General features: G+C 35.7%; 1 protein-coding gene across 6 annotated transcripts in view; it reads left to right on the top strand.

The window, feature by feature from the left end:
* ZNF236 (zinc finger protein 236) overlaps positions 1-27,170 on the top strand; it is an 81,367-nt gene that overhangs the window by 7,058 nt on the left and 47,139 nt on the right. For 4 of the 6 annotated variants that reach the window (XM_054190460.1, XM_054190459.1, XM_054190458.1 and 1 more), the window contains exons 2-8: positions 6,230-6,372; positions 7,691-7,855; positions 12,886-13,064; positions 16,118-16,242; positions 19,313-19,485; positions 21,858-22,004; positions 23,978-24,049. In XM_054190460.1, the coding sequence (XP_054046435.1) occupies positions 6,346-6,372; positions 7,691-7,855; positions 12,886-13,064; positions 16,118-16,242; positions 19,313-19,485; positions 21,858-22,004; positions 23,978-24,049 (888 nt within the window). In that variant the 5' untranslated portion in view covers positions 6,230-6,345. Of the gene's footprint in view, positions 1-3,749; positions 3,821-3,845; positions 6,373-7,690; positions 7,856-12,885; positions 13,065-16,117; positions 16,243-19,312; positions 19,486-21,857; positions 22,005-23,977; positions 24,050-27,170 lie in introns of those variants that run through there. The other 2 variants (XM_054190455.1, XM_054190457.1) reach the window with 2 other exon arrangements.

Here is a 27,170-nt window from a genome sequence, read left to right on the forward strand (position 1 = left end):
CATGAGGCACGGTGCTGCTTACATAAGGAAGGAATGGTTGGGAGTGCTCTAATTCTGTCTTCCTCCTTCCACATTGAGTTGTCATCGGTGACTTATAGCAGAGAGCACCTGCTTGCTGACTCAGCTCCCCTGGGTCAAGTTTTCACGAAGGCTGTATCACAGAAATCTGTAGCAGAGTTGACCCGAAGCTTGATGGCCGCTGCTCTGTGAGGGACAATTAATTTTAAAACAATTTAAAGGTTGTAATATTAAGACTATTTGAATAAGTCCATAAAGTTTATTATCTTTGATAAGTGCTTTGCAGATCTGATTCTGGTATTTTTGGGGACTTTTAACAAACTGTAAGAATACAGCCAAAATGTATGACAGTGCATAATGAGCTAAGTGCTCACTGTTTAGTTTAATTGTATTGATACTTGACTGTCTCACTCAAGCTGGGATGGAGTAGGGTTGATTTATGTTGCAGCTAGACAAACATGAAAATTGCAAAAAAAAAAAAAAAAGAGACAGTAGTTTTTGCACTGTTTCCATACAGTTAATAGTAATAAATGGCAGTTTTAAACTTTGCAGCTGTTCAGTGAGGGTTCAGGTCGGTGCCTGGGAAGGTCATGGAACAGATCCTCCTCAGTGCCATTACACGGCACATGCAGGAGAACAGGGTGATCAGGCCCAGTCAGCATGGGTTTGTGAAGGGCAGGTCATGCCTATCAAACCTAATATCCTTCTATGATAAGGTGACCCACTTAGTGGATGAGGGAAAAGCTGTGGATGTTATCTACTTGGATTTTTGCAAAGCTTTTGACACTGTTTCCCACAGCATTCTCCTGGAGAAACTGGCTGCTCATGGCCTGGACAGGTGTACTCTTCGCTGGGTAAAAAACTGGCTGGATGGCCGTGCCCAGAGAGCGGTGGTAAATGGAGTTAAATCCAGTTGGTGTCCGGTCACAAGTGGTGTCCCCCAGGGCTCGGTGCTGGTGCCGGTTCTCTTTAATATCTTTATCAATGATCTGGATGAAGGGATCGAATGCACCCTCAGTAAGTTCGCAGATGACACTAAACTGGGCGGGCGTGTTGATCTGCTTGAGGGTAGGTTGGCTCTGCAGAGGGATCTGGACAGGCTGGACCGATGGGCTGAGACCAATGGTATGAGGTTCAACAAGGCCAAATGCCGGGTCCTGCACTTGGGTCACAACAACCCCATGCAGCGCTACAGGATTGGGGCAGAGTGGCTCGAAAGCAGCCCGACAGAAAAGGACTTGGGAGTGTTGGTTGACAGCCGGCTGAATATGAGCCAGCAGTGTGCCCAGGTGGCCAAGAAGGCCAACAGCATCCTAGCTTGTATCAGGAATAGTGTGGTGAGCCGGACTAGGGAAGTGATCATCCCCCTGTACTCGGCAATGGTGAGGCCCCATCTCGAGTACTGCGTTCAGTTTTGGGCCCCTCGCTACAAGAGGGACATTGAGGTGTTGGAGCGTGTCCAGAGAAGGGCTACAAAGCTGGTGAGGGGTCTGGAGGACAAACCTTATGAAGAACGACTGAGGGAGCTGGGGTTGTTTAGCCTGGAGAAGAGGAGGCTGAGGGGAGACCTTATCACCCTCTACAACTACCTGAAAGGAGGTTGTAGAGAGATGGGGGCTGACCTCTTCTCCCTGGTGACAAGTGATAGGACGAGGGGAAACGGGTTCAAGTTACGTCAGGGGAGGTTTAGATTAGATATTAGGAAACATTTTTTCACTGAAAGGGTTATTAAACATTGGAATAGGCTGCCCAGGGAGGTGGTGGATTCACCATCCCTGGAGGTGTTTAAAAAAAGGATAGATGAGGCACTTAGGGACGTGGTTTAGAAGTGGCTCTTGTCAGGGTAGGCTAAAGGTTGGACTCGATGATCTTAAAGGTCCTTTCCAACCTCAACAATTCTATGATTCTATAATTTGTTGCAGTGTGCAGACCTGAAGGAATCACTTGTTTTTCAGGGAATTCATTACTCTGATACTCATTTTTGTTTTCTCTGTGTGTATGTTTGTTTCTGGATGGCAATAAGTAGCTTCTCTCTAGTAAGACCATGCTAATTTTTCATACAATTTTGTTGACATCATATACTTAATCAGTTAATGTCTTTAAATGAAACCTCAGACTTCTAATTCTATGTTGTTGACTTGAAAGGCATTTTATTACTTTGTTAACAGACAACAGACTTATGTTTTTATCTGGACAGAGCATATCTGACAATAAACAGATTGCTTAATATGTATACCCAATACTTACATTTTTCTGGGAGCATAGGCACCATATTTGCTATTTATGATAAGATTGCTAATCTGATAAGTGGTGAATTGTGACCATCAAATGCTGTATCGTGTATGTCAGTATTCTTATTTTGTTTCCCTGTGGTACACAGGGAATGTTTAGAGAATTTTTGTTTGGGTTTTTTTTTGTTTGTTTGTTTTTAATTAACAAATTCATCAGTGCATTTAAAAGTTCAGGTTCCTTAACCCACTGCCAACTTCTTCTATTGGCATCATCTCCCGTGTTTTTGGGTATTCAAAAATACTGGCCTTTAAGACAGGTTCAGTATTGGTATGGTACAGAGGTATCAGTGTAAATAGTCTTTGCCTAGTTATTAGTTCTTCTAACAAGAAGCTCTGTCAAACTGTTATTTCATTTTTGTATTGAAATCAAGACAGACCCAAGTCATACTTCATGAATCTGTGACACCTGCCTGAAAAGTTAAAATGTAGCTCACTTGATTGTTACCTTTTTAATGGACGATGTCTTTCCTGTTTTTCTGTCTCCCGATTCCAAACACAACATAAAGGTTTTCTCCTTGCTGTTACCCAATTGCTTGATTTCAGCAGGGGTATGGTTCTGAATACTTCCGTTGTCACTACTGAAAGAATAAAATAAAAAGTCACTTCCTGCATCTTTATTAAAAGGGAGCTGTGCAACTCTCAGAAATACCCAGTATTTGGCTGGTAATAATTTTAGTGAGAATACAAGTGAAAAAAATTTATTATAGTTTCATCCTCTGCCTTAAGCCACTTCAGACATAGTGTTAATGAATAAATGAATTTGTGTTTTAATTGTAATCTGCATTAGATCTCAATCCTGCCTTTTAAGTGAAAGTGAAACAACTGAACTTCCAGAGTTCTTTTAAGTCCAAACTGGACTGGTTTTCTATTCAGACTGGCTGTAACTACTTAGAGTAGTCTTCAGCCTGATCTTTCAATAGTTGAGTCTTTTAAAATTTCTGGAATCTAACCTAAATGGATTTGCTTTGCCTTATCCGTAAGGATTTCTGCAGTAAGTGTCATCTGCCAAGTCAAGCTGGACTATACAGTCCAGTTGCTGATTCTAGGGTGCAGCCCTGACTCCAAGACATCTGTCTTTTCCTCTTTAGCAATATGAAAGATAGAACCAAAAGAAGCTGAAGATATGAGTTTGCAGAGTTACGAAGATTTTCTGTGAGAGAGTAATGCTTAAGATCTTACAGAGATAAGCAATGAATTTGCTAAACATGTGCCTTCTCTTTCTTCTTCCTTGGGGTCTGAGGGTTGTTAGGAAGGTGGAAAGGCTTGCAGGCAGCTCAGGGTTATGATCACCCATGAACTAGTCTTGAGAAACTCCTGACGCTTCGACATGGGGTGTAATTTGCTCAGCTCCTCATTTTGCAAAGTCTAGGCTGTTTTTCTGTTCTTATCTATAAAATATTTTAAGATTATGCTTTTCTTACCCTGTTCTATTTATTCTAGTGGTGGTCATTTCCTGCTTTCTAAAGAAAGGCTGAAATATCTTCTTCCTGTATATCTCTGTGCATCACGTGGTATGATTTCATATACTTAATCACTTGAGTTCTGTTGAAACATTACAAGGATATTTAATTTTTAGTTAACGTATCATTAATTTAAAGTCCTTTTTGAATTCCAGAAGGAAAGTCATGGTCTGTCGATTAATCAGTATTGCAGTTAACACAGATATGCTACACATTTTAATAAAAATTATGTATAGAAATGTTATTGACCTGAAAAATAAGTCACTTGGTAATCTCATTCAGTTACTAGTGAGCATGTTGCTTTTCCTGTGTTTTAAGTTGTAGACAAGTTAGGACCCTTGATTATTTCAAAGTTATACTTTTGCTGCTTCAATTGCTTAGGCATTGTTTTTGTGTGTTGTCCAGTGTCTTTGATCTTGAGAGGAATATTTAAAGATAATAATCTCTTTGGTTTATGGAGAAGGTTTAAAGGCCTTTCTAAAGTCATGGATTGGATCATTTTTCAGTTGTCAATTTAAACTGGGAGGTCAGGCCTTCATGGGGTTGAACAATTACCCCTTTTTCTAGGGGAAAGGAAAGCTTCTTGCATTAAGTCTTCATGTACTCCAAGTATCGGAGTAGATTCTTCATTTATCTCTCCTTTTCTTGTAATACCAATATTTACATAAACTGATTTTTTGCCTTTTAATTCTACTGAGTTATATTTATCACAAGGACATGTAAAGGACAGTGTCTTGTATTTAAAGCTGTGCTTTTCAGCTTTTCAAGGACTGTGACTGTTTCAAGGATGGAAAGGACACCTGTTATTGATAGGGTTTGCATATACTATGAATTTGCAGCTGAGAATTCTTTAAAGGATGCAGTAGGTTTAAGTTTATACATGTTAAAGATTTGTGGTACAAAGCAAATTATTTATTTCCAACAGAAGGATGCAGAACTAAACTTTGCGAAGCAAAGGTCAGTTGTGTGACTTAGTCCAGAAATGGGAAGTATAAGTCCCCAGGACATTGTTTAGTTGTGATTTCTTGCCCAAAATATCTTGTGCTGAAATGTTTCCTAGAGCTTCCTCAACTACAAGCTTTTTGAGTTTGTCTGTGAGAAATTTAGCAGGAAGAAAAAGTGGTCAGGATTCAATGTACTGATTTAATTATTTTTTTTTTTCCTGGAATGAGACGGGACTTCGAGGTAGGTGCAGTACTGAGCAGCAATACTCTATGAATCATAATCTTTGATTTCCTCTGAGGAAATGTAAACAGGCTGCTGTAAACTTTTAGTTGTGCTGTTACTTCCTATGCCGTATTCTTACATACATGATGAAAAGTACTGCCTTTGTTAAAGGGAAACATCAGGCCTTGTGTGTCTAGATAATAAAATCAAAGTTCCCTTTTTTTTTTTTTTTTTGCATCTTGTTGCATTCTGTTGTTAATGGACTTTGTTGAATTGTGTCAGTGTTTGAAACTGAATTCTATGGGCTTTTTCTCTTTTTAGTGTCCCTAATCTGCAACATGAGTCAATTGATTTTTGTTTTTGTTTTATTAATACTGCTTTGAATGATCTTACATATTTTAACTCCTCCTGCCCATTGCTTTTCTCAAAGTTTTTCTTAAATTGAGATAACTTCCTTAGTAATACAGAATCTTCTCAAGTGTAGTATGCGTTTAACTTATTTGGATATTTAAGATATAAGGAAAATATTAATAGGACTGATTTCACCATTTAAGCAAGAGGATATAGAAGCTTGCAACTTGTATATCAAAAGCTATGTGACTGTGGGAATTCAAAACAAGGAAACTGTGAGGTTAGACTGTGTCTATTAAAAACATAATCATTTTTTTCTCCATTGAATTTGTGTGTACACAGTTTAACTGGCAGTTTATTGCATCTCTCAGCTATTTGAAACATTGGTGTTGGTTTTACAGCTGTAAAGGTAACTAATGAAGGTTTGACATTGCCGGAAGTAAAAGAAAGAAAAGATGCCTAAATTTTTCTTAAAGAAAAAAAAAAAGAGAGAGAAAAGAGTGGAGAAGGGCATAAAACCTGTGTAGTCTGAACTGCTGACTATGTTGTATTAAAAATTTTTTTTGAAACACATGATGTAATATTATTAAAAGTAAACCCTGGCAGTATTTTACTCAGGTATTTAGGAGCATTTTACTTTGTTGCAGACTTCATGGGTGTTTATGAAGCACAGAAAGAATTGACGTCAAATTAATAGTATAAGGTGATCATTTTTCTCCTTAACGACTGGCAGTGAGAGGGATGCATATTCCTTTAATCCTACGTCAATGGAAGCAGTAACATTTATGCCTGAGACTTGTGAGACCCAGTGAATTTGAAGTCTTATATATGTCAGAATGTTACAGGAGTTTGGATAGTTTCTGCTCCAAAGAATTCTGGGGTTTATAATAAATTATAAATGAAATGTGACTTCATACAAATGTTTCGATGCTTGTTTTGTAGATGATGTTCTGACACCGAATAGAGAGAACGGTAATTTTCCCTACCAAGTACCTAACTTCCATAAGTGTGAGATCTGTTTGCTCTCTTTTCCAAAAGAGACCCGGTTCCAGCGCCATATGAGGGATCATGAGCAAAATGACAAGGTACGAATTTTGGTAGATAAAAACTTAGAAAATACCCATGTATATTGATATTTTCACATACTGACAAGTAAAGCTAAGAAAAGAAATAATTTTCAGGTTTTTTTAATGACCTCACTAATAATTACTACTTGGGGACCCTCAGAGTTTTATAAGTTTCTCTTTCATTTTCCCTCTTTTCCTTTGAGACAGGACCTTATTTTGATGCCCTTTAATTAGATTGTTGTTTCCAGCTCAGTAATTTTTAATTTCAGCCATTGTCTTTGATTTGTAAAATATTCAGGTAGATGAGAAAAATGTATGGGTTTCTTTTAATCAAATTTGCAAACTGATTCTACCCATGAGCAATAAAAAGAAAATAATGCTTATATTGATTAACAGGACCCCCACTACTGTTTTATAGCTGTTTCCAGTAATGTCAAGCGACCTAATCTAGTATGTATGTATTAGTAGGTTAATGTCATCACTTGAGCTGCTTACAAATCAAATTTGGGAAAGAATGAAAAAAATCTTAATCACAGGTATGTGATTAAGACTGGACTGACTTTAAATGAAGCTTTTTGTCACAGGTTTTGTCTGTAACCTGAAACATTTCATCTCTGTTCCTTGCTTTCTATTTCACAAAGCTAAAAATGCTTTACAAGTGATGGAAAAATAATTTTATTACTGTTTGAGGTAGCTGTAGGTACAGATGAATTTTTACAAAATGTAGGACTTTGAGATGATAATTCGTGTATAAAAAGAACTACTTACACAAGTTTCAATGTTGTAAATTGATATCTAAAAAACAGAAGTTGATGTTTTTAAAACCATGCCATTGCACACTTTTGTAAGAGCTTGTGTATCTGAAAGTGAAGGTGCTCTTAAAGAATGAAAACTGATTATGCAGACACCAACTGAAGAACAGTCAATCCTAGCATAAACTAAGCTCTTTGCTGGTTCGATTATTAATTTTGCTTAAGGAGAGTTCACATTCTCCGTTGAAGTAGGAAAACTTATTTCCATCTCTTGCTCATTCTTCTCTCCTGATAACTTCACTTTCCTCAGACAGCCTCAGTTTTGAGTCTCTGCTTTCATTAGTTCCCCAACCACCTTTCCCCATACACTCTTGAAATGCTGTATTTGCATTTTCAATAGAGAGATGCAAAGAAGAGAAAATAATTGACTGATGTTATTAAGGATCAGTATCATATATAGGTACTTGAAATATGCTTTTTTATTTAAAACATTTTGAGTTGTATGGTCATATGTGTTACCTAGGCTGTATGTAACTTACGGGAAGATTGAATTTTGTCTTTATTTTTGTGGTTTTAACAAACAGCCCCACCGATGTGACCAGTGTCCAATGTCATTCAATGTTGAATTCAACTTGACACTTCATAAATGTACTCATAATGGTGAAGATCCTACGTGTCCTGTGTGCAACAAGAAATTCTCCAGAGTAGCCAGTCTGAAAGCTCATATAATGCTACATGAGAAAGAAGAGGTAATTCATTAAACCTCATAATTTAAGTTTTGAAAACACATGTCGTAATGGTTCTACTTAATCCCTTAACTATATGCTTTAGATTGGTGGATTGAATAAATGGTCTCATTCAGAAGAAAGATAAGACTTTTAATGGGGAGTCTGTTTTAATAATAGTAGGAGAAATTAATATACTGGATTCAAGCAAGTGTTCCTAACCTGTCTTTAATAACAAAGAGAATCTATGCATGTTTGATAGATACCATATCATATATGAATATTAACTGATTAGTTATTTACAAATACTTCTATTTTGAAGCAATTTCTGTGATTTCATGTGCATTGATAAGCCCACATGTAGTAGTCTGAGTGATCATCTTTCATGGCAGATGTCATGATGAGGCGCTCTCTCCATCTGTTTCTTGCATGATGAAGCTCTTCCCTTATCTAGTACTCCCACTCCTGTATTGAGTGATTATTTTGCTTGAGACGACTTGTTCCTTCCCCTCTCATGATTTCATTTTCCATTTTTATAAGGCATTGGTTAAATTCTTAGCAAACAGTTAATGCCTAGTAATATTCTGCACACTTTGTAGTCATTACTGTGTTACTGCAGTTGCCAGAGTTAATTGTACTGCCCAGAATACCAAGTTCTCAATCATGTAATTACCTCTTCCTCCTGTGAAGGCCTTTTAAAATTGCACTTTGCGTTGGAGATTTGGGTCTGAGTCAAGTATCTACTTTTATCGCCAGACTTCTAATCATAAACATAATAATAGCATGTTTCTCCATACCAACTGCAGACAGCTTACAGCAGTTCTTACCAGCAGGTTTGGGATGATAGGCCTGTTTGCATTTTTCCCTGAAGCAGGCAGAGAATGCCATCTGTAGAGAATGTATTCCTTCTTTAATCTTGTTATCAGTTCATGTTTTGTCATGTACACAGCTGAGTTAAAATGAGAGGACTTGAGTACAATTTTAGTGTATGTTAGTGTATCTATAATGATACATAGCTTAATGGGTATTTGTTGAGGAAACTTGATTTATGAGTTGCTAAAAACATCAGAATAAGGAAACTGAGCATCAAGGAAGATGCCTAAGAGTGATTTTTTTAGTATTCATTTGTATCACTAAGTGATTTTTCATCCACTTCAGCTGCTCTGATTTTGATACTTGGTGCAGATGTCAGAATAATAGGTTGCGTGATGCCTTTCAATTTAGAATTCAATCTGCGGCTTAAAAACTATATGAACACCTTTCAATTGCTAATGAATATATTCTTGTAATGCTGTGTAATTCTGTGATAAAAGATGAAATAATAATAAACTCATAGAGAATTGCAAGAATGGCTTTCCCGATAGTTATGCATTGGCCTGTAGGACAGCTGGAATTTGAACTTGAAGCAGAGGGTCTTGACAATGGCACTAGCTGTCATTCAGGAGTTTTTCATAGTGTGCAGGATAAGAAGTTAAGTTACCAGGGGAGTACATCTCACTGCTGTTTGCTATCACTTTCTTACTCTTCCTGTTAAAAAGGCTGAAAAATTCGAAAACAGAGCAAAGATACATACTCACTCACTCATAGGTAGCAGTTGCGCTACTGCGCAAAGCTGAGGTTTGGGTAACTTTAGTCTCGCTTTGTGCTGCATCAGCCAGCTTTGTCTCCAGATGAGTGCAGAAGAGCAGTAACAAGAAGCCAGTGTGATTAGAATCATAGATCCCATGGTCTATGTCATTGATGAAGATATTAAACAGTACTGGTCCCAATATGGACCCCTGAGGGACACAGATTAGCTTCTTGAGGTTTCCAGTTAGGTTTGGGAGAGCATATCAGTCTGTATGGAAACGCAGATTTTCATGATTGATTGCTCCTGTGAGAGGTTCCAGAAGGAATTTTCTGGGCTATTTAAAACTATTTTGTAAGAAACTAACTTTTGTCCTTGTGTTCTTTAGTGATTTGTGTGTGGTAAACTGGTGTAATGGAAAAAACTCATGTTCAAAATTCATCACGAAAGGTAGTTTTCTTCTAAGTAGTCATAAAGGATATACCTTGCGCAAATATGCCTGACCTTGTAGAGGACTCCTGTTTTTGTCCATTTCCTCAGTGGAAATGGACAGTGGTACTTTTTGAGCTGCTGAGACTCATGCTCGTGAGGAATGCTGAATACAAACTGAAAAAGTCTAGTTTATAGCATTAAAACTGCTAATATATCTTCTTTCTCCATGAGGATGAGGTTTTCTTTGACTTTAGGAAAAACTTAATATGTTGAAAAAGTTAAAACAGATATTTGGTGGATATAGAGTAAAAATTAGAGCTAAAAAATCCTGGGGTTTTTTGTATTTTATTTTTTGTTTGTTTGTTTTTAAATGTTCACTGTATGTGATTTGTCCTGTCTCATAACTTGGGAGCAATTGTCTTTTGAAAAAGTGCAAATGAAAATCTTCTTTTACACATGGTAGGAGTCATTGATACTAAACAGGTGAAGATCATGAGTTCCAAAGTGTTCCTTCAGATATTGCATCTGATAAGATAAAGATAGTTAATACAGGCAGAATTAGATGAGTAAAACTTTCCAAAATTATTTCTGAGTTTGGGAATTTTAAGTATTATCTAGCAGTGTATGAGCAGCCCCTTTTGTTTAATGTTAAGAGGTGGATTTAACCATAGTGAGGTTAACAATGTGCAATTACTTGTTTTGTGTGTGGTGGTGGATGTTTTGTTGGCTTGAGGGACGAAAAAATGAATCTGGTACTGCCTGTTCCAGAGAGAGACTATTGGGATTGATATATTACTGTTTTCTTGTACAGTTTTTCTATTTTATCATATCCTTGCTTTCCTACAGCAAATTCTACAGTAATGAATAAAAATCCATAGACATCTGTTGTGTCAAATACTTAGGCTACTTTTTTGTTTGTGGAAGTTGCTTAATAGAATATGTGTAGAAGCAACTTAAAGGCATAGATAATCTGTGTCTGAAAAATGCTGAGACATGATTGACAAATTCTCAATTTTGGGGACCATGGGCTTGATATAGTATGCATTATAAGCTTTTCTTCATGTAATTTTTCCCCACTTGTACTAAGAGATCGCGGTAAGCCAAACTTGTTGTATAAGAACAATATTTTTCAATAAGAAGTTGTTGTGGCTTAACCCTAGCCAGCAAGTAGGACCACACAGCTGTTTGCTTATTCTACCCCCAGTGGGATGGGGGAGAGAATTGGAATAGTAAAAGTGACAAAACTCGTGAGTTGAGATAAAGACAGTTTAATAGGTAAAGCAAAAGCTGCACACACAAGCAAAGCAGAAGGAATTCACTGAGTGCTTCCCATGGGCAGGCAGGTGTTCAGCCATCTCCAGGAAAGTAGGGCTCCATCATGTGTAATGGTTACTTGAGAAGACATCACTCTGAACACCCCCCTCTTCCTTCTTCCCCCAGCTTTATATGCTGAGCATGACGTTATATGGTATAGAATACCCTTTTGGTCAGCTGTCCCAACTGTGTCTCTTAACAACTTCTTGTGCCCCCCCCAGCCTCCTCACTGGTGAGGTGGTGTGAGGAGCAGAAAAGGCCTTGGCTGTGTAGCAGCAACTAAAACCTTTGAGTGTTATCAACATTATTCTCATCCTAAATCCAAAACAGCACTATACCAGCTGCTAGTAAGAAAGTTAACTCTATCCCAGTCAAAACCAGAAGTATTTTTACTCAGATTTGAATGTAGATCCTGGAAAAGTAAGTAATATATATGTATTTATTTATTGTCCCACGCTATAATGTGAGGCCAGTAATAATGATCTGTAGGTTAGATTAAGCAAGTCATTTTTGAGGTAGTAGTTCATTAAATGACTTTTAAAGATTTTTAAGTTTTTGTGTGGAAACATCTGGCAATATTGCAGAATTCTTGTTTTTTCAGACTTAAGGAACAAATTTATTGTCAAAGCATTTTAAAAATAGCACTGCATATCTTTGTTCTTCTTGTTTAAAACATTCTTGTTGATGCTGTTATTTAAATGAACACTGGTTGGTTTTTTTTTTTCCCCCCTTGTTGATCATTCAAGGAGGAAAAAAAAGGGAGGGAGGATAAAAAGCATTTCCATTTGCAGTGATAATTACAATTATTGAAAAACAAACCAAGAAGAAAACTATCTGAAGTTACTTACACGCACCAGTAAGGAAAATGTGACAGATGTATTGCCAAAGAGATGGTGAATATTTTTACACACTTAATCTTAACTGTCTGCTTAGATTCTGTAGAATAAAGATACACTGAGAAATGAAATTATGTTTTTGAAAAGCAAAATCAAGTCAAATAAATGCAGAGCTTTTAGTTTTCATTGAAACAATATTTGACATTGATTCTTCTGAATTTCAGAGAAATGGCAGTGCTTTTGCATTAATTGTTACAAGCATGATTTCCATTCTAAATGACATGGAATACTAATGTAACTGGAAAGTGGTATGTTTAACACTTCTCTGAAATTAATGAGTTGAAGTGATACCTGTCAAAAACATGTGTCCTGTTTATTTCCTGTTGTCTTTTCTGTGAAGATAGCTTAAGAAAAGTCAGTAGTAACTGTGGTGGGATTAGTGTTAAAAAGTGACAATTTGTGTCATTTTAACCAGTAAAAAGTGTAAAATCCTATAATTTACAGTTAAGATATTTCTGGTTGGAGAGTAACTTTTTTGTTTACAACTGTTTGTGTATACCATAGCGTAATGGCACTGAGGTAGGTTTCTGTGTGTATCTTGAACTAGCCTACCAAGAAAATAGGGAGTGGTGGTGAGGATGGTACTGAACTGCTTGTTTTTCAGAACTCTTACAGAATTCAGTTTCAGTGGAGTTTCTTAAAATATAAATATTACCATAAGCTTGCAGTGATTGTTGTTCATGATTTGTTATGGGTCTCATAAACTTTTGTTTGCTTGTCTACTTTTATTGCTGTTTGCTTCCAGCTGCCAATGTCCATAGAAGGATACATTCATCTATTTGAGCAAAGCTTGTATTGCTGTTTGGGAATTTTTTAAAAAAATCAGTCTCTATTATCTCTTTCAGAATCTTATCTGTTCAGAATGTGGAGATGAATTTACTTTACAGAGTCAGCTGTCCATACACATGGAAGAACATCGTCAAGAATTGGCAGGCAGTAGGATCCACATCTGCAAGTCTTGCAAAAAGGAATTTGAAACTTCCTCACAGCTAAAGGAGCATATGAAAACTCACTATAAAATAAGGTAACAATCACGGGACTGTAACAAAATGAGCAGATGTTACTTATATGGTGATAGCTGGGGGAAGCAAGAGTAGCATTGCCAGTGAGCAAAGTACCATGATCTATGTAGAGAATTTCTTTTCTTTAGTATGCTGTTATGAAGTGGCGTTTATTTTTTAAAACCTTGCTAAAGTAGGTGGTTGTTTCTGAAGGCCTTTTTTTTTTTCTGTTTTCATATTTAGGCACCCATACTCGGCATAGTTCCATCCGTTAGCTATTTGTAAACACAGGCAAAGTTTTTCTGATACAGAGTGATTTTTTTGAAGTGTGTTTACGTGTGATTTTAAAGGCTAATGGCAGTACATTGAAGAAAATATATACTAATTTTACATAGCACTTATTGTAATTGCAAAAATCCTAATACTTGTGTTCTGCAAAGAAATAAGTGGTTCCTTGCACTTTAATCGTCTTTTGCAAGTAGTCCTCACCACAGCCTGCTGTGCATTCTTGTAAATCTGAAAAAGGACAAAATGAAGGGAAAAACCAGGCCAAATAAATGCTGTTCATTCTTTCGGGGAAAATTTGTTCTGTCTCTCAGCTCTCTAGTTGGAACTTCACTTTTAGGAAGATAAAAATTAAGTGAGAAGAAAAAACTTTCTTAACGTATAAACTAAACCAACAGAAGTGAGTCTAATGTTTTTGACAGGTGATCTCTCTTTTGATCTTTGCTCTCTTTCTATTAAAAAAAAATAGGAAAAATATATGTTTAAAAATGAGAAATATTGGGTATTTCCAATTATTTCTATTAGCAAATGATAGAGGTCGTGAGATCTTAACAGCTGTGTTCTAGAAGGCTTAAAAGAGTATTGTTGTAGCTTTCCATTTGCAAACTGAAAATTGAGGTAAAGTGGTTATGTTTCTATTGAGTCATAGGATATCACACACAAAAAACCCCATTGTTATTGTGAATATCAGTGGAAATTAAGCTGAATAAATAAAGAATAGGTGAGTGAATCTAATAGATGGCTGCAGTTTTGAGAGAGTACTATGCATGCTACATTCTGATATAAATTAAATATAAGCACCCCACAGTAATTTCTTTACTTTCATAAACATAAATTATTTGTGGCTTCAGAGCTTCTTTATATGAGATGGACCGTATTTATCAGTACCAGTATAAGCCATGTATGTGAGCCAGGTTAATGAATTGTGTAAGTCATCCCGCTCCACCTTCTGCAGTTCAGTAGAAATTATTTTGAAAGGAAAAACGTGGACATTCTGATTTTTTTGTTATTATTATTTGACATCGTCCTCTCATATTGTTCAGATCAATAATGAAAAGTTAACATTTCACCTAACTTGTTTGACTGTGTATAAAGTTCAAAGACATGCATCAGTAGTTAAAAATTTTACTATTTGATTCTTGCTTTTCATTGTAAAATAAGTTTCAAAAAATTTTTGGGTTTAAAAATTATGAAGAGCCTTTGTTCCCTTTTTTTTCCATGAAGTGGTTGCACTTTTCCTTCCCAAAAGGGTGTTTATTTTCTGTTTGAAATATTTGAATGGAAAGCTATTATGAAATTATAATTTAAATTTATTATCTCCCTTTTACTAAAAAGAAAATGTTCATTATAACTCTAAATGAGGGAATATTTTAGAAGGTGGTCTGATCTTGAAGGATTGTCCTTGCAATTGTCTCCAAAATGGATATTATATCCTTTATTAAAATGCCACAGCTATAGTTGAAACAGATGTTGCTCGTCAGAGAGCGTAGTCTGACAATCAGGCTGGTCTAGATCTGGCCTGAGATGGAAAGGAGTTTCTAATAACTGTGCTGTTCTCTCTCCTGCTTTTCAGTCTTCAGTTGATTTTACTCTGGATATTTCAGTGAATTTTGATAGATAAAATTAATATATAAAAGTAAAATACACTACCCAAACTCTGTGCTCGCTCAGCAAGAGTATAAAAAGAGTAAAAAACATGTAATATTTCCTTGAAGTAACTGTAAGCAAAAATGTGCTTTCCTTTAAATATACACTGAATGTTTATGTTCTCTTAGAGTAGAAAGATGCATCATTTTAGCTGAAGTTCAATGATTTCTTGTGTTACGTACAGGCTGTTACTTCCCTGGTCTTTTTTATATTGTTATACCAGCCTGTGTTTCAAGGTGGTGGTGTATTTTGCACATCTGTTCCACATTAGCTAATTCTTATTTTTCATTTGTTCGGAAAAACACCAGGTATTTAAATTTGTATAATTTCAGTTAGCTTTAAGAAGTACTGCCAAGCTGTGTTACTTTGTAGGTGTAAATACGCAGGCGCTATGGAAAATGTGGAGAGCTGTAGGTACCACACTACCTTCTGGTTTAACTTTCTTAAGCTGTGTTTTGTAATGGTCTTTTAATATTCCCTAGGTTTTCTATTTTTTTTTTTTTCCAGCGTAAAATCAGTTGGGTTTTTTCCACGTTGCTGTTTTTCAGCAGTCATTTAAACTAACCAGCTTTATTTGTAGAGAAATTAATTGTGGGAGTTTCTATCATCTCTTATCATGTCTCTGTGGAAATTGTGATTTGTATTTGAGGAGCAGTGGTGAATATTTGAGTTGTTAAATTCTTCACCTGTTTTTGTTAGGACTCAGCAAATGCATTTGTGCTCTAGTTGATGAAATCTTCCTATTATAGTTAAAAAGAAAAGTCTTGCTGCGTTCAGGCGAAAGAAATAAAGTTGCAGAGTTGAAAGTCCCCACCAAAATAGTAGTTGTGAAGTCACTGTATACTTCTAGCAAAATTTACAATGAAAATGTTACTAGAGAACCTCTAAGAACTATCAATTTTATTACAGAAATAACTGTAAAATTCTTGCTGTTGTGTAGGCATTCAGAATAATGCTCCATTGACATTATTCTTTTAGTATCATTAAAGAGTTTGGTTTTTTTACTGTTGCAGCTGATACGATACATTGTCATCAAATTTACACTGTATGGAAAAAATGATGGAATAAAATCAGCTTCTTCAAAATAATGTTTAGTGTTAGGGTTAAGAGGATTATATTTAAATTTTTTTTTTTTAAATGACAGAGTATCAAATACCAGATCTTATAACAGAAATATTGACAGAAGTGGATTTACCTATTCCTGTCCTCACTGTGGAAAGACGTTCCAGAAGCCGAGTCAGTTAACACGACATGTTAGGATACACACAGGTAAGATGGTGGAAGTAATTATTTTAATTTGCGTTTGCTTTACAAAATTCAGTTAATCTGTGAAATGCTAAATACTTTTCTTCCAGTTGGAGCTTGAAATAGTATTAATACATCTGGTTCATTAGGTGCTATTACATGTTGGTTTAAAACACCCTTTATATAATTCCTTTGCTGAGGAAATTTATACGCTTTTAAAAATTTTTATAACTGTTTCTAATGATGTACATCTGGAAGTTTTAAGTGCTTTGCAGGTTTCATTTGTTACAGAATACCAGGTTTGGTACTTAAAGTTTCAGTGGGCCCTAAGATTGGAAAACTAGGTAAGGGACAGTCAGATACTCTAAATAAGATCTCACATACTCTAGAGAACGGGTTCTAAAATTTACAGTCACAAATAGAGTACAAATAAGTGAAAATTAATAATACTACTAACATGGTGGCTTTGCTTTTGTTTTTAGATTGATTTATTTAAAGTAACTGCCATATCTTTTCTGTACTTACTGTAACTGCCATTTTCAGGATGTCCAAAGTGAACTTGCAAGGTGATAAGCCTAGATTTTAATTTTGATACTTGAAGAAGAGCAGGTGACTGTTCAGTTTTGCAGAATGAATAGCAGATGGTTTTTGCAAAATTGCTGTAATGTGTGCATTTTTTAACTCTTAGGCAATTGAAATAACTGAAAAATGCTAAGTATGAAATAATACAGAAGGTTTTGAAGCGTACAGAGGACTGTAAGAATAGTTATAACCAGACATACATGCTATAGCTTGAGATTGGCTTTAAACAAAACCTTCATTGAAGGTGCCTCAGTGATATGCGATATATATGTATTTTCCACCTTGTGAATAAATTGCTGTTTGTCTAGTTTTTATGTAACTAGAGTAGTAAATTATGTAAAAGTGCAATCTTGTTTGTATTAGCAGTCTGTTCAGGCAGTGATGTGACAAGTTGCCATGTAGAAGACTGATTTTGTTTGTCAAGGGAGAAATAAAAATTCCATTGTGGGACTCAGATTTCTTAGGAATCTTTTTAAGCTTTATAATTTAATTGTAAAACAGTAACACAAGAGGTCACCCTTGTACCTATTTTAAAAGTTGCCTCAAAATAACATCCAAAAAAAGTAATTGAAAATTAACTTTCTTATTTTAGAGTTTTATATCTATTTGATACATTATTTTAGCTTATTCCAGAGAGAATTAAAGAAACAAGATTATGGTTGGTTGAGGACATTTTTCTAAAGCTTCAAAATGTTCAAGAGCATTTATAGCTCTTTTGAAGAGTAAAAAGGCATTTGTTTATTGGGAAAACAGAGGCAGAAAATCTCCCAATCTGCACATAATGGTGGGTCATTTTAAGTTCCAAGTAGCTGGTGAATACTCATTTAATTTGTGAAGTATGTCATTACTTTAAATCTACAGACAATCTGCTTGGTATCCACTTGCTTGAGGTACTGTAAAATATGTAGGAAAGAAGAATTCTGCTTTAAAGAATTTAGAATACTTAAAGTCTTTAATAGTTAAAAGAGCATGTCTGTGCTACATGTACAGCTTTACATTAGTGTCTTAATTGCAATACTTTTTTGTTCCTAGCTATTAATTTCAAGCACTTACACCCTTTGGGGAAAAAAAGAATTAAGTTTCATGGATTTCAATTCCCATATTAATAACAATTATTAATTCCCATAATAATGAATCCCTCATTTTCCCCTCCCAAATTTGTATTTTATTAAGTTATGCTTGAGAAATACAGAAATTCCACGTTTCCACACTAGAATTAAGACTTGGTTTTTATAACGAAATTTACTTAAAAAGGCAAGCATAACCTGAAGCAATACTTCTATGCGTCTACCAGCAGCTATTAGTGGAAGCTAAACCTTTTACTTATGAAAGCCCAGTATGAATTTTGTCACCGTATTTCAAGGAGATACGAATGAGTGTTCTGTATTTTAATCTATATTAAAAAATATACGGCTAAAACCTGCAGACCTTAAAGCATCTTCAAAAGCCATAAGTGGTAGAACAGAAAATACACATTCCTTCAGAGCTGATACTATGTGAGTTATGTGCTTGTAATCTGTTTCAGAAAATAGCTGCTTTTATTTCACACAACGTGAATTTAATTAAGAATTAATCATTTTAAACTAGATGTAATTACAGCTATATAATTAGAAGTCATATAAAAATACTCATTAAAACTGCTTTAGTGTGCATAAAGTTTAGCACATGCTTGTACTGGTGTAGCACACATTAATGTACAGCATGCTTCTAGTGGTTTTGCTATAGAAATGTACAAAGGCAAAGCGTTAAATGTTCTCAAGGTCCTGGAGTTACCACAGCTAAACTGTTTCACTACAAAAAAGAAAAAAGAGTAATACAGAGTTAGCAGTGGAGATTTCCAGTAGTCAGTTAAGACACATGGTTGTAAGAAACTGAACTTTGTTCTTAATGTCTGTGTGTTAAAAATATGTAGGTTTGTAATATGTTAATGCAGTTCTATTATGTTTTGTCACTTAAATTTCTGGGGAGTTTTTCATGCTTAATCTGTTAATGTACAAATAACTCTTACGTATGCACGGCACTGAGGACACCAAAATCGGGAAATAGTGACAGAGCATTCCTGTAACAACATTGCCTAGATTTTTCTTCAGTAGTAGAAGAGTGGCATATGTGGTTTTGTTTTTTCTTTTCCCCTTTTTCTTCCAGGGGTTTTGCGTAGCAGTTCCTGAGATCTTCCAAACCACAAGTTGAGGGAAGTTGTTCTAAATAATTGTTTCATGCAGGTTTTATTTATTTTAACCATTTTAACTGATAAACATCAGTTAGGTCATGAATTTTTTTCACAAAGCTAGACCTTTATTAGAGTAGATGTTGAGATTGGTGGTCAAAGTAAACAATTCCATTGTCTAAACAGCTAATAATGTATGTTTCTGTCTTTATCTGTGTGCGTGCACATATAGCTGTATGTGGTATTTTATTTTTCATTTGGATACAGCAAACTACTAATGTTTATTTAAAGCTCCTTACCCCACATCACTCTTCTTTTTTTTCTTTTTTTTTTTTTTTATTTCAGGTGAAAGACCTTTTAAATGTAGTGAATGTGGAAAAGCCTTTAACCAGAAGGGGGCATTGCAGACCCATATGATCAAGCACACTGGTGAAAAACCTCATGCTTGTGCCTTTTGTCCTGCAGCCTTTTCTCAGAAAGGCAATCTTCAGTCACACATACAGAGAGTTCATTCAGAGGTAAATACAATTATTCATAAAGTGGTTGGTGCTAATATACTGCTTATTTCATTTTCGGTATTTCAGTTGTCCCGTTTGCTATTCCTGTGCTCTCTGATGCTTTCTGCAGTCAATATAGATTTGCTGCTGTAGTATAGATTCTAGTTTGTTGGTTTTACCTGCGAATTCAGCTTTCCTAAAATTGCTTAATCTGAATAACTGTATACTTAGGATAATTAGCAAAACCTTCATTTACCGTTGTCTTTTCAGTACATTGACAGATTAATAAATCATTAGTGGTTTTAGGTGTAAAAAATGTACCAATGTCAGTCATCGAGAACGAGGGCTAGAATCAGATGAAAGTAAGCCAAAAACAGCAAAGCAGAAAATGTTGAGAAATTTCAAGGCCAAACAGCAACCCACAAACTCCATCATAGAGCATATTTGCAATTTATCTTTGAAGTATATATCTTGGAGCCTTTTTCAGAGTTTTTTTTCAGTTACAGGTCGAAGAAAATTACAAAATAAGAAGCATTGTTGTCTCAGACCTCTTTATACTGATTTTTTTTCTTCTCTGTGACAGACAATTTTTAAGATTCAAAAGGTACTGCTGTAATAATGTAATACAATCTTCTGAGCAACACTGGCTGTGCAACCTCATTCAGTTATTTCCTTGCTGGCTGTAGTGATTTGTGGTTGGAAATACCCATAGAAAGAGACATAGTTTCAATTTGGAAGGTATAAACTGGTAGAGGCAGCTTTTTTCCTTTTCCTGCATGCAGAATATCATCTCTGCTCTCACTCTTTCCCCTAACTCTGTCTGAAATTTGCTTTCTTGTTTGCCATTTTTGTATTACAACAACAGATCTTATTTATTGGATTTTTTTTTAGTGTGTTAGTTTCTTACTTTTAGGATATGTCATAGAATATGTCTTAGTGTCTTGTATTATGCTTGATGATATTAAATCATATGTTTACATTTCATATACCTTTGTGTGACAAGTCTTCCTCACTGTTCGCAGCTCCCTGTATGTGATAGCTTTTGCTACGTAAAAAAAGCGCACCAACATTAATTTCATAATTTACGTTGACTTTTTTTCAATATTACAAAATTGTTGGGGATCAAGCCAAAAACATTTTCCACTTTTTTCTGTTGCTCTGTTTTTCTGTAAAAAAAAAAAAAAAAAAAAAAGACTATGGGATAAGAGATTTTAAATAAATGTTGCCTCTTGATCACATCTTATGCTGTGTTCTGTGACCATGAGCCTACATTTTAGTTATTGCTTTGAACCATTTGTTGATTATTTTTTTTCTTGCTGTTGCTGTGTTTACTTCAAGACTGCATGCAGAACTCTATTAATTCTTCATTTTATCCTGAGACAGTCACAAAATAATGTTACAGATGATAGTGAAACAGGTTGATTCTCACGTTGTATATCAGTTTAGTTGTACCTGTATTTTATTAGTTATACATCTTTCTGAAAGTCTTGTTATCAGTTTAAACTAATGTCAGAAAATACAAAATTCCATACTATATTGCAAGCAGTACAGCATGTCTTCTTTTGAAGACTTCCTTTTTCCCTACATATTGAAAGTTCTGCAGTGGCTCTTAGTGCTGTGTGATAGACTGAGGAGGAGGGGGAAGTGAGGATGGTTGGAATCTGCAAATTTAGCTTCTTTAATTACCTCAACCCCTTGGCCTGAAAGTCCCAAACAAGTTGCTGCTGATCACTTTCTCATCCTGTGTGTTCAAATTCAGTTCAAATTACGTATTAAACTTGCCTGCCCTTCACTGTGGTGGTTTTTTGGTGTGTTTGGTTGGGGTTTTTTCATGCTGTTCATGATGTAGGTCTTTGGCCTTATCTGTCTTGCCTTCATTCTACTTTTATTTTTTCTTGGAAATTTATGAAAGATATGTTTGCAAAAGTAAACAGAAGAGACCCAGAAATGTGAAGATAAATTACTTGCTTTTTTTCTCTTTGTATTTCCAAACTTCTATTTGTATTATGTATGGTATTACATCTTCAGGCACATCTTAATTGATAAAGTTGAATTTCAGTTTTGTTTCGAAGTACGTAAGGGTAGGAAATTGTAAGGGGGGAAAAAGTCTGAAGCCTCATTTGCCAGATGACATTTGTTTTGCTCTCTGGTGCTTTCCAGTGTTGAGAAGTGGTAATGGGAGATGACAGTCATGCGCATAGATTACAGTTGACTTAACTTCGGAGAGATACCAGACTGATTCCATAACTGGATGTCAGTAGCTTGGAAAAGTAAACCATGTTAGCTCTCGTAACCCCATAGTATGTTTTTTATGTGGATAAATAATGAAAAATATAAAATTTCAGATGGTAGATTTAGGGAAAATTAATTTTTTTGTTTTTGTTTTATTGAAGGTGAAGAATGGCCCTACATACAACTGTACAGAATGTAGCTGTGTCTTCAAAAGCTTGGGTAGTTTAAATACACATATCAGCAAGATGCACATGGGTGGTCCACAGAATTCTGCAAGCTCTTCAACAGACGTATCTCATGTTACAGCGGTAAGCTATGCTTGGGATATTGTGAAAATGCCTTTAAGAGTTTAGTTAGATCTGTATCTTAATTCCAGTAATTCTTCAAACAGGTTAGAACTAGAAGACCTGTAGCTGTTTTGTGTTTTATTTTTTTTTTCCAAGTCTTCTGTCATTTTTGGAATTGATTTGTTTTTTTAAATATTGGCAGAATGTAAATTAGCAAAGTATATGCAAAAAAGATTTTCAGTTTGAGGGTTTACATGAAAATACAGCATTTTATTCTACAACTAAGTAAAATATAATTCTGGTGCTTACAGATTGTGTGCAGAGGAAGGGTTTACTCCCCTAAAAATAATTGCAAAGTTTTGCTGGAACAATGAAATCCGGAACTATTCAAATTATATATTAGTCTTAACTAATTTTCAGAAATTATTTGTATAATTATAGTCCATATAAAGACATAGTGGATTCTTCTTTTGAGTATTTCTGATAACTTATTTTAAACGTTAGCTTCTTATTTGACAGATCATAAAGGAAAAATCTTACTTTTATTGTAAGTACTGAATGTTGGGGTTTTTCTTTACTGAGACACAAGAAACTAAATTTCAGAAAATGCTTCTGGCTTCAGAAGACTATTTTATTTTTTGACCCATTGCATATTCGGTGTATACTTTAGTATACATTTTTATATATATATAAAAAAATGTATACTTTAGTGTACATTTTTTTCTTTGAATATAACTACTTTTTCTACCATTATTCCACTCTGTTTTGCATCATTTCCAATTTTTATGCGTTAAAGGTCAATGGATGACAAGTTGATAGCAGTCTTTGAAGAGGAGGGTTAAAATTTAAAGCCTCCATTTCATTATGTAGCTGTATCTTGTTGAAAATGAGTGTCTAGTAGTGTTGTTTGGGTAACTATTTTTCTTTTTATATTTCATAAAGTTTTCTGTATGGCAGATGCTATTTGTCCCTTCAGGTTAACTAAAAGAAAAAAACAACTAATATGCCCTATTTGCTTGCAAGTACATATAATCTATGTCTTTTTGTACATCTCTACAAGCCTAATCTTAAAAGCAGAACGGAAGAGGATTCCTTCATAGTACTTCATGTTTGCTTTCGCTGTCCAGCTGTGCTTTTCTTGTTTAGGTGTGCTTGAGTATTTTGCATTTGCATTGCCTATTGATTGTGGTGGTGTTACCTTTGCTGCATGAATACTCTCCACTTGTATGAAGGTGGGGGAAAATAAAGAATACCTCCATATAATAGTATAAGCAAAATGGGAGAAAAAAATTTTCTTTCTAATAACATGCCAAGAAGTTTAACAAGTAAGAACAAAGGTAACTGACATGTCAGTTGCATATTAAGAGTATTACACTTCTTATTTTTAATTTTATATCTGAAACTGCAGAGATTTGATGATTGGCCAATTGATTTTTATTGCTATAGAAAGATGGTACGTCCTTAGATTAGCAATAGCATTCTTATATTAGAACTGACTTCTTCATTCTGCTCAAAACTTGCAGAGCTTCTTTAACAAGAAATCTCCGGTATAATTATTATGTTCAGAAGTTTGCAGTCAGTCTCTGTCATCCCTTGTTGTTACATCCCTGGGGATGAACAATGGTTGTGTTCTTAATACAATAAATTTTGAAGGCTGAAGTCTCCTCAAGTGCTGTGCTACCAAAGACTGCATTCTTGTGTGATACATAAGTACATCATGTAAAAAAATGCTTATGGTAAGGCTGTTATTTGTCTTTTGGTGCTTATAGCAAAGGTATTGGTTTCTGTACCTTGTGTTTATTTAATGTGTATAAACTATGAAGCAACATTAGTGGTTCTAGGTACTGTTGTATCTCTCCCATAGTCTCATTTTTTCTGTCCCTAGTCTCCATACTGTGGGAAAATGAACTGTGCTACTTCTATGCACAATATTTGCCATATTTTTCTTCTTTTTGTACAAAGGCTTAAAATACTTTATTTTCATTTCTTTATAGGACTCTGTCACCCAGCCTTTAACAACATCCCCTGCTAATCTTTTGCAACCTGTTGATAACAAATGGAAGAATGTAAGTGTACAGCTTTTGTCATATTTTTGTGTAAAGACTTAAAGTGGGCGAAAGTTTAGAGAATTTTGTAAGCTTTCATTTAACTGGTGGAGAAGGATATACAGCAGTCCTCTGTGATGCGTTGATCAGCTGGTCTGTGAAGGCGAACTTCTTGGTGAATGCAGCTGGTTATTTAGTAACAGAACAGGTCTTGAATGGATTATATTCCCTCATTCATGATACGGTCATGATTTTGCACGTAATTCTTTTGAGTAGGCCTTCAAAATGGAGGCAAATATTCTCCTGTATAAAAAGACCAGAGGAGAGTAAGGGCTCTCTTAAGTACCAAATTATCCTACCCCTCAGACTTTACTTCACAGGGATACCATGGTTTGGGTGGAGAGGGAAGGAGCTGTGTTGGTGCTGGTTGAGTCGATTAGAATTGAGGCAGCAAGGAAACCACGGGGCTCAGGAGGAGCTCATGGAGCTGGGGAAGGACAATGCAGGGCTGGCTTTCTGGAACCCCATAGCAAGCAGTCTTGATGTATAGGTACAGGCAGGCAGTTCTTGATCTGCCAGTCACGGTGAGTGCATTAGCATGTTTTGTTGCAACTATATCATGTGCTGTTTGTCAGCCATGGGTTGCAGCGTGATAGCTTAGTGACAGACTAATTTGACTTGCATTACCCCCTTCCCAACTTCAGCTACTGATTGTCTTCTCATGTACTAGAATGCACTAAAACAAGGACTAGGAGATGCAGTAGTATTGCTTTAAAGTCACCATAACCGGTCTATCCACTTCTTTTTATCTTTTACTGTGAGTTCGGTGTTGCAGGACCAGTTACCTTAAAGCTGAACAGAACTGATGGGAACTAATTAACTACTAATATTTGCTGTATTCAATGAATCACAGAATGACAGGGGTTGGAAGGGACCCCTGGAGATCATCTAGTCCAACCCCCCTGCCAGAGCAGGGTCACCTAGAGCAGGTTGCACAGGAAGGCGTCCAGGCGGGTTTGGAATGTCTCCAGAGACAGAGACTCCACCACCTCCCTGGGCAGCCTGTTCCAGTGCTCTGCCACCCTCAAAATAAGTTCCTCCTCATGTTAAGATGGAACTTCCTATGCTCAAGTTTGTGCCCGTTACCTCTTGTCCTGTCGCTGGGCACCACTGAAAAGAGCCTGGCCCCATCCTCCTGACACCCACCCTTTAAGTATTTATAAGCATTGTTAAGGTCCCCCCTCAGTCTTTTCTCTTTTCCAGACTGAAAAGACCCAAGTCCCTCAGTCTTTCTTCATAAGTGACATGTTCTAGTCCCCTCATCATCTTTGTAGCCCTTTGCTGCACCCTCTCCAGGAGTTCCCTGTCCTTCTTGAACCAGGGGGCTCAGAACTGAACTTGTAGAAGAGGTGCTCAGGGAATCGTTATAGTTACTGTATTTCTGATGGAGTCCCTTGGAAATGAATTCTTGACCTACATAATATTTTATGAATGACCTGGAAGAAAATGTAATATCATCACTGATCAAGATGCTAAAAAAATTGAGGTAATTTATGAAGAGGACAAATCACTGATAACAGTGATCTAGATTTCTTGGTGAGCTAGGTGCAGGAAGCAATATCTGTTCTGATATGCTCAAGAATAAAATCACGTATAGAAGCACAGGAAAAGTAGGCAATATTCGTGGGATGGGGATTTTCAAGGATTTTAAATTCCCCTTATGAATAGGGATGGAAGAGATGATAATAATTGATATATCAGCTAAAAGTTAGGTTTTCCTTGCCTGGAAAGATTAGTTTTTTGGTCCTTTTATTTAGAGTAGAAAATTTGCATAGAAATTAAAAGCTTGTATGTCCTCTGTATTTTATTCTGGGAATTTTTGCTTTTGTCGGTTGTCTGTTTGTAGTGTTCACTATTCATGAACTGTCTTCAGAGATACAGGACGAATCCAAATGATCACAATTCTTAAAGTATGATAGGATGTATTTATTATTGAAGAGACTCAAGGTGCATTATCTGTTTTGCCCATCAGATAAAATATTTAAGGATGATTTGATCTGCTGTTTTGAAGAAAAATCTGTAATCTCTATTAAAGAGAAGAGAAAAAAGTTTTGAGGGTTGAAACAAATTCACGCTTTGCAGTAAAGTATGGAATTTTAGTGTGGATAACTTACTGTTGGAGCAACTTGTTGAAGTTGGATAGCAACAGAAAGAGTTACCACAATAAATGACTTGATTTAAAGAACTGCTGTAATTTGTGTGCAGATACTTTGCTTGAAGGAGTAATTCACTCAGAGCAGTGACACGGTCTGTGTTGCACAGTAGGTCAGACAGACTATGGGTGATCATAAGGTCCACTATTCTAATTGAACAAATGTGGAATTATGAAGTAGTAATAAACCACGTCATTCTATATGCTATTTTTAAAATTGGGTATTGAAGAGACACTTACAAATGGACCTCTGAAACTTTTTCTAATGAACAGGGTATCTTAATAGTAGTGGTAACAGACTTAATACATACATATGCATGCATGTAATTTTTCAAAAAAGATAACCTCGAGGAGATTTTATGTAAACTGCTGTGTAATACACGAACACACTGGCCAAGTATTCATAGTACTGTAATTTTCATGTCAAAGATTGTGTTGAGCAGTTCCTTCATTGACAATTTTTTTTTCTTTTGCTAAAGCCTGGGAAAATTGCATAGACTTTTTAGTCTAGGCTTCCTGCTCTACTAAAGAGTTTCCCTGCCTTCTGTTGCAAGAAAATGAATGGTCCCCATAAAGAGCTGTTACACTCTTTAGCAAAACACTTTGCTTCAGTTGCTGTTTATTGCAATGAAAATGGCACATATTGTGTCTTATTTTGTAAAAATACATATTGAAATGTTTGTGGCACTTTTGTTAAATTGGAGATTGAGTCTTTCCACCTGTCCTAATGGTGAGGTGAAAAAAGAGGAACTAGTTGTTAAATCAGCAAAATAGCAAATGCTATTCTCGTATGCATGTGAGGGAAATGAGGTAAAGTTTTGTTTTATATCGTCTAATGAGAAAGTATTAAGAATACTTCATGAAATTTTCAGGATATAACTCGAGTCAAGCTAACTTTTCTTAATATGTAACCATCCTTATGGTGACTGT

The sequence above is a fragment of the Rissa tridactyla genome, chromosome 2 (assembly GCF_028500815.1).
Source record: "Rissa tridactyla isolate bRisTri1 chromosome 2, bRisTri1.patW.cur.20221130, whole genome shotgun sequence".
Classification (NCBI taxonomy): domain Eukaryota; kingdom Metazoa; phylum Chordata; class Aves; order Charadriiformes; family Laridae; genus Rissa; species Rissa tridactyla.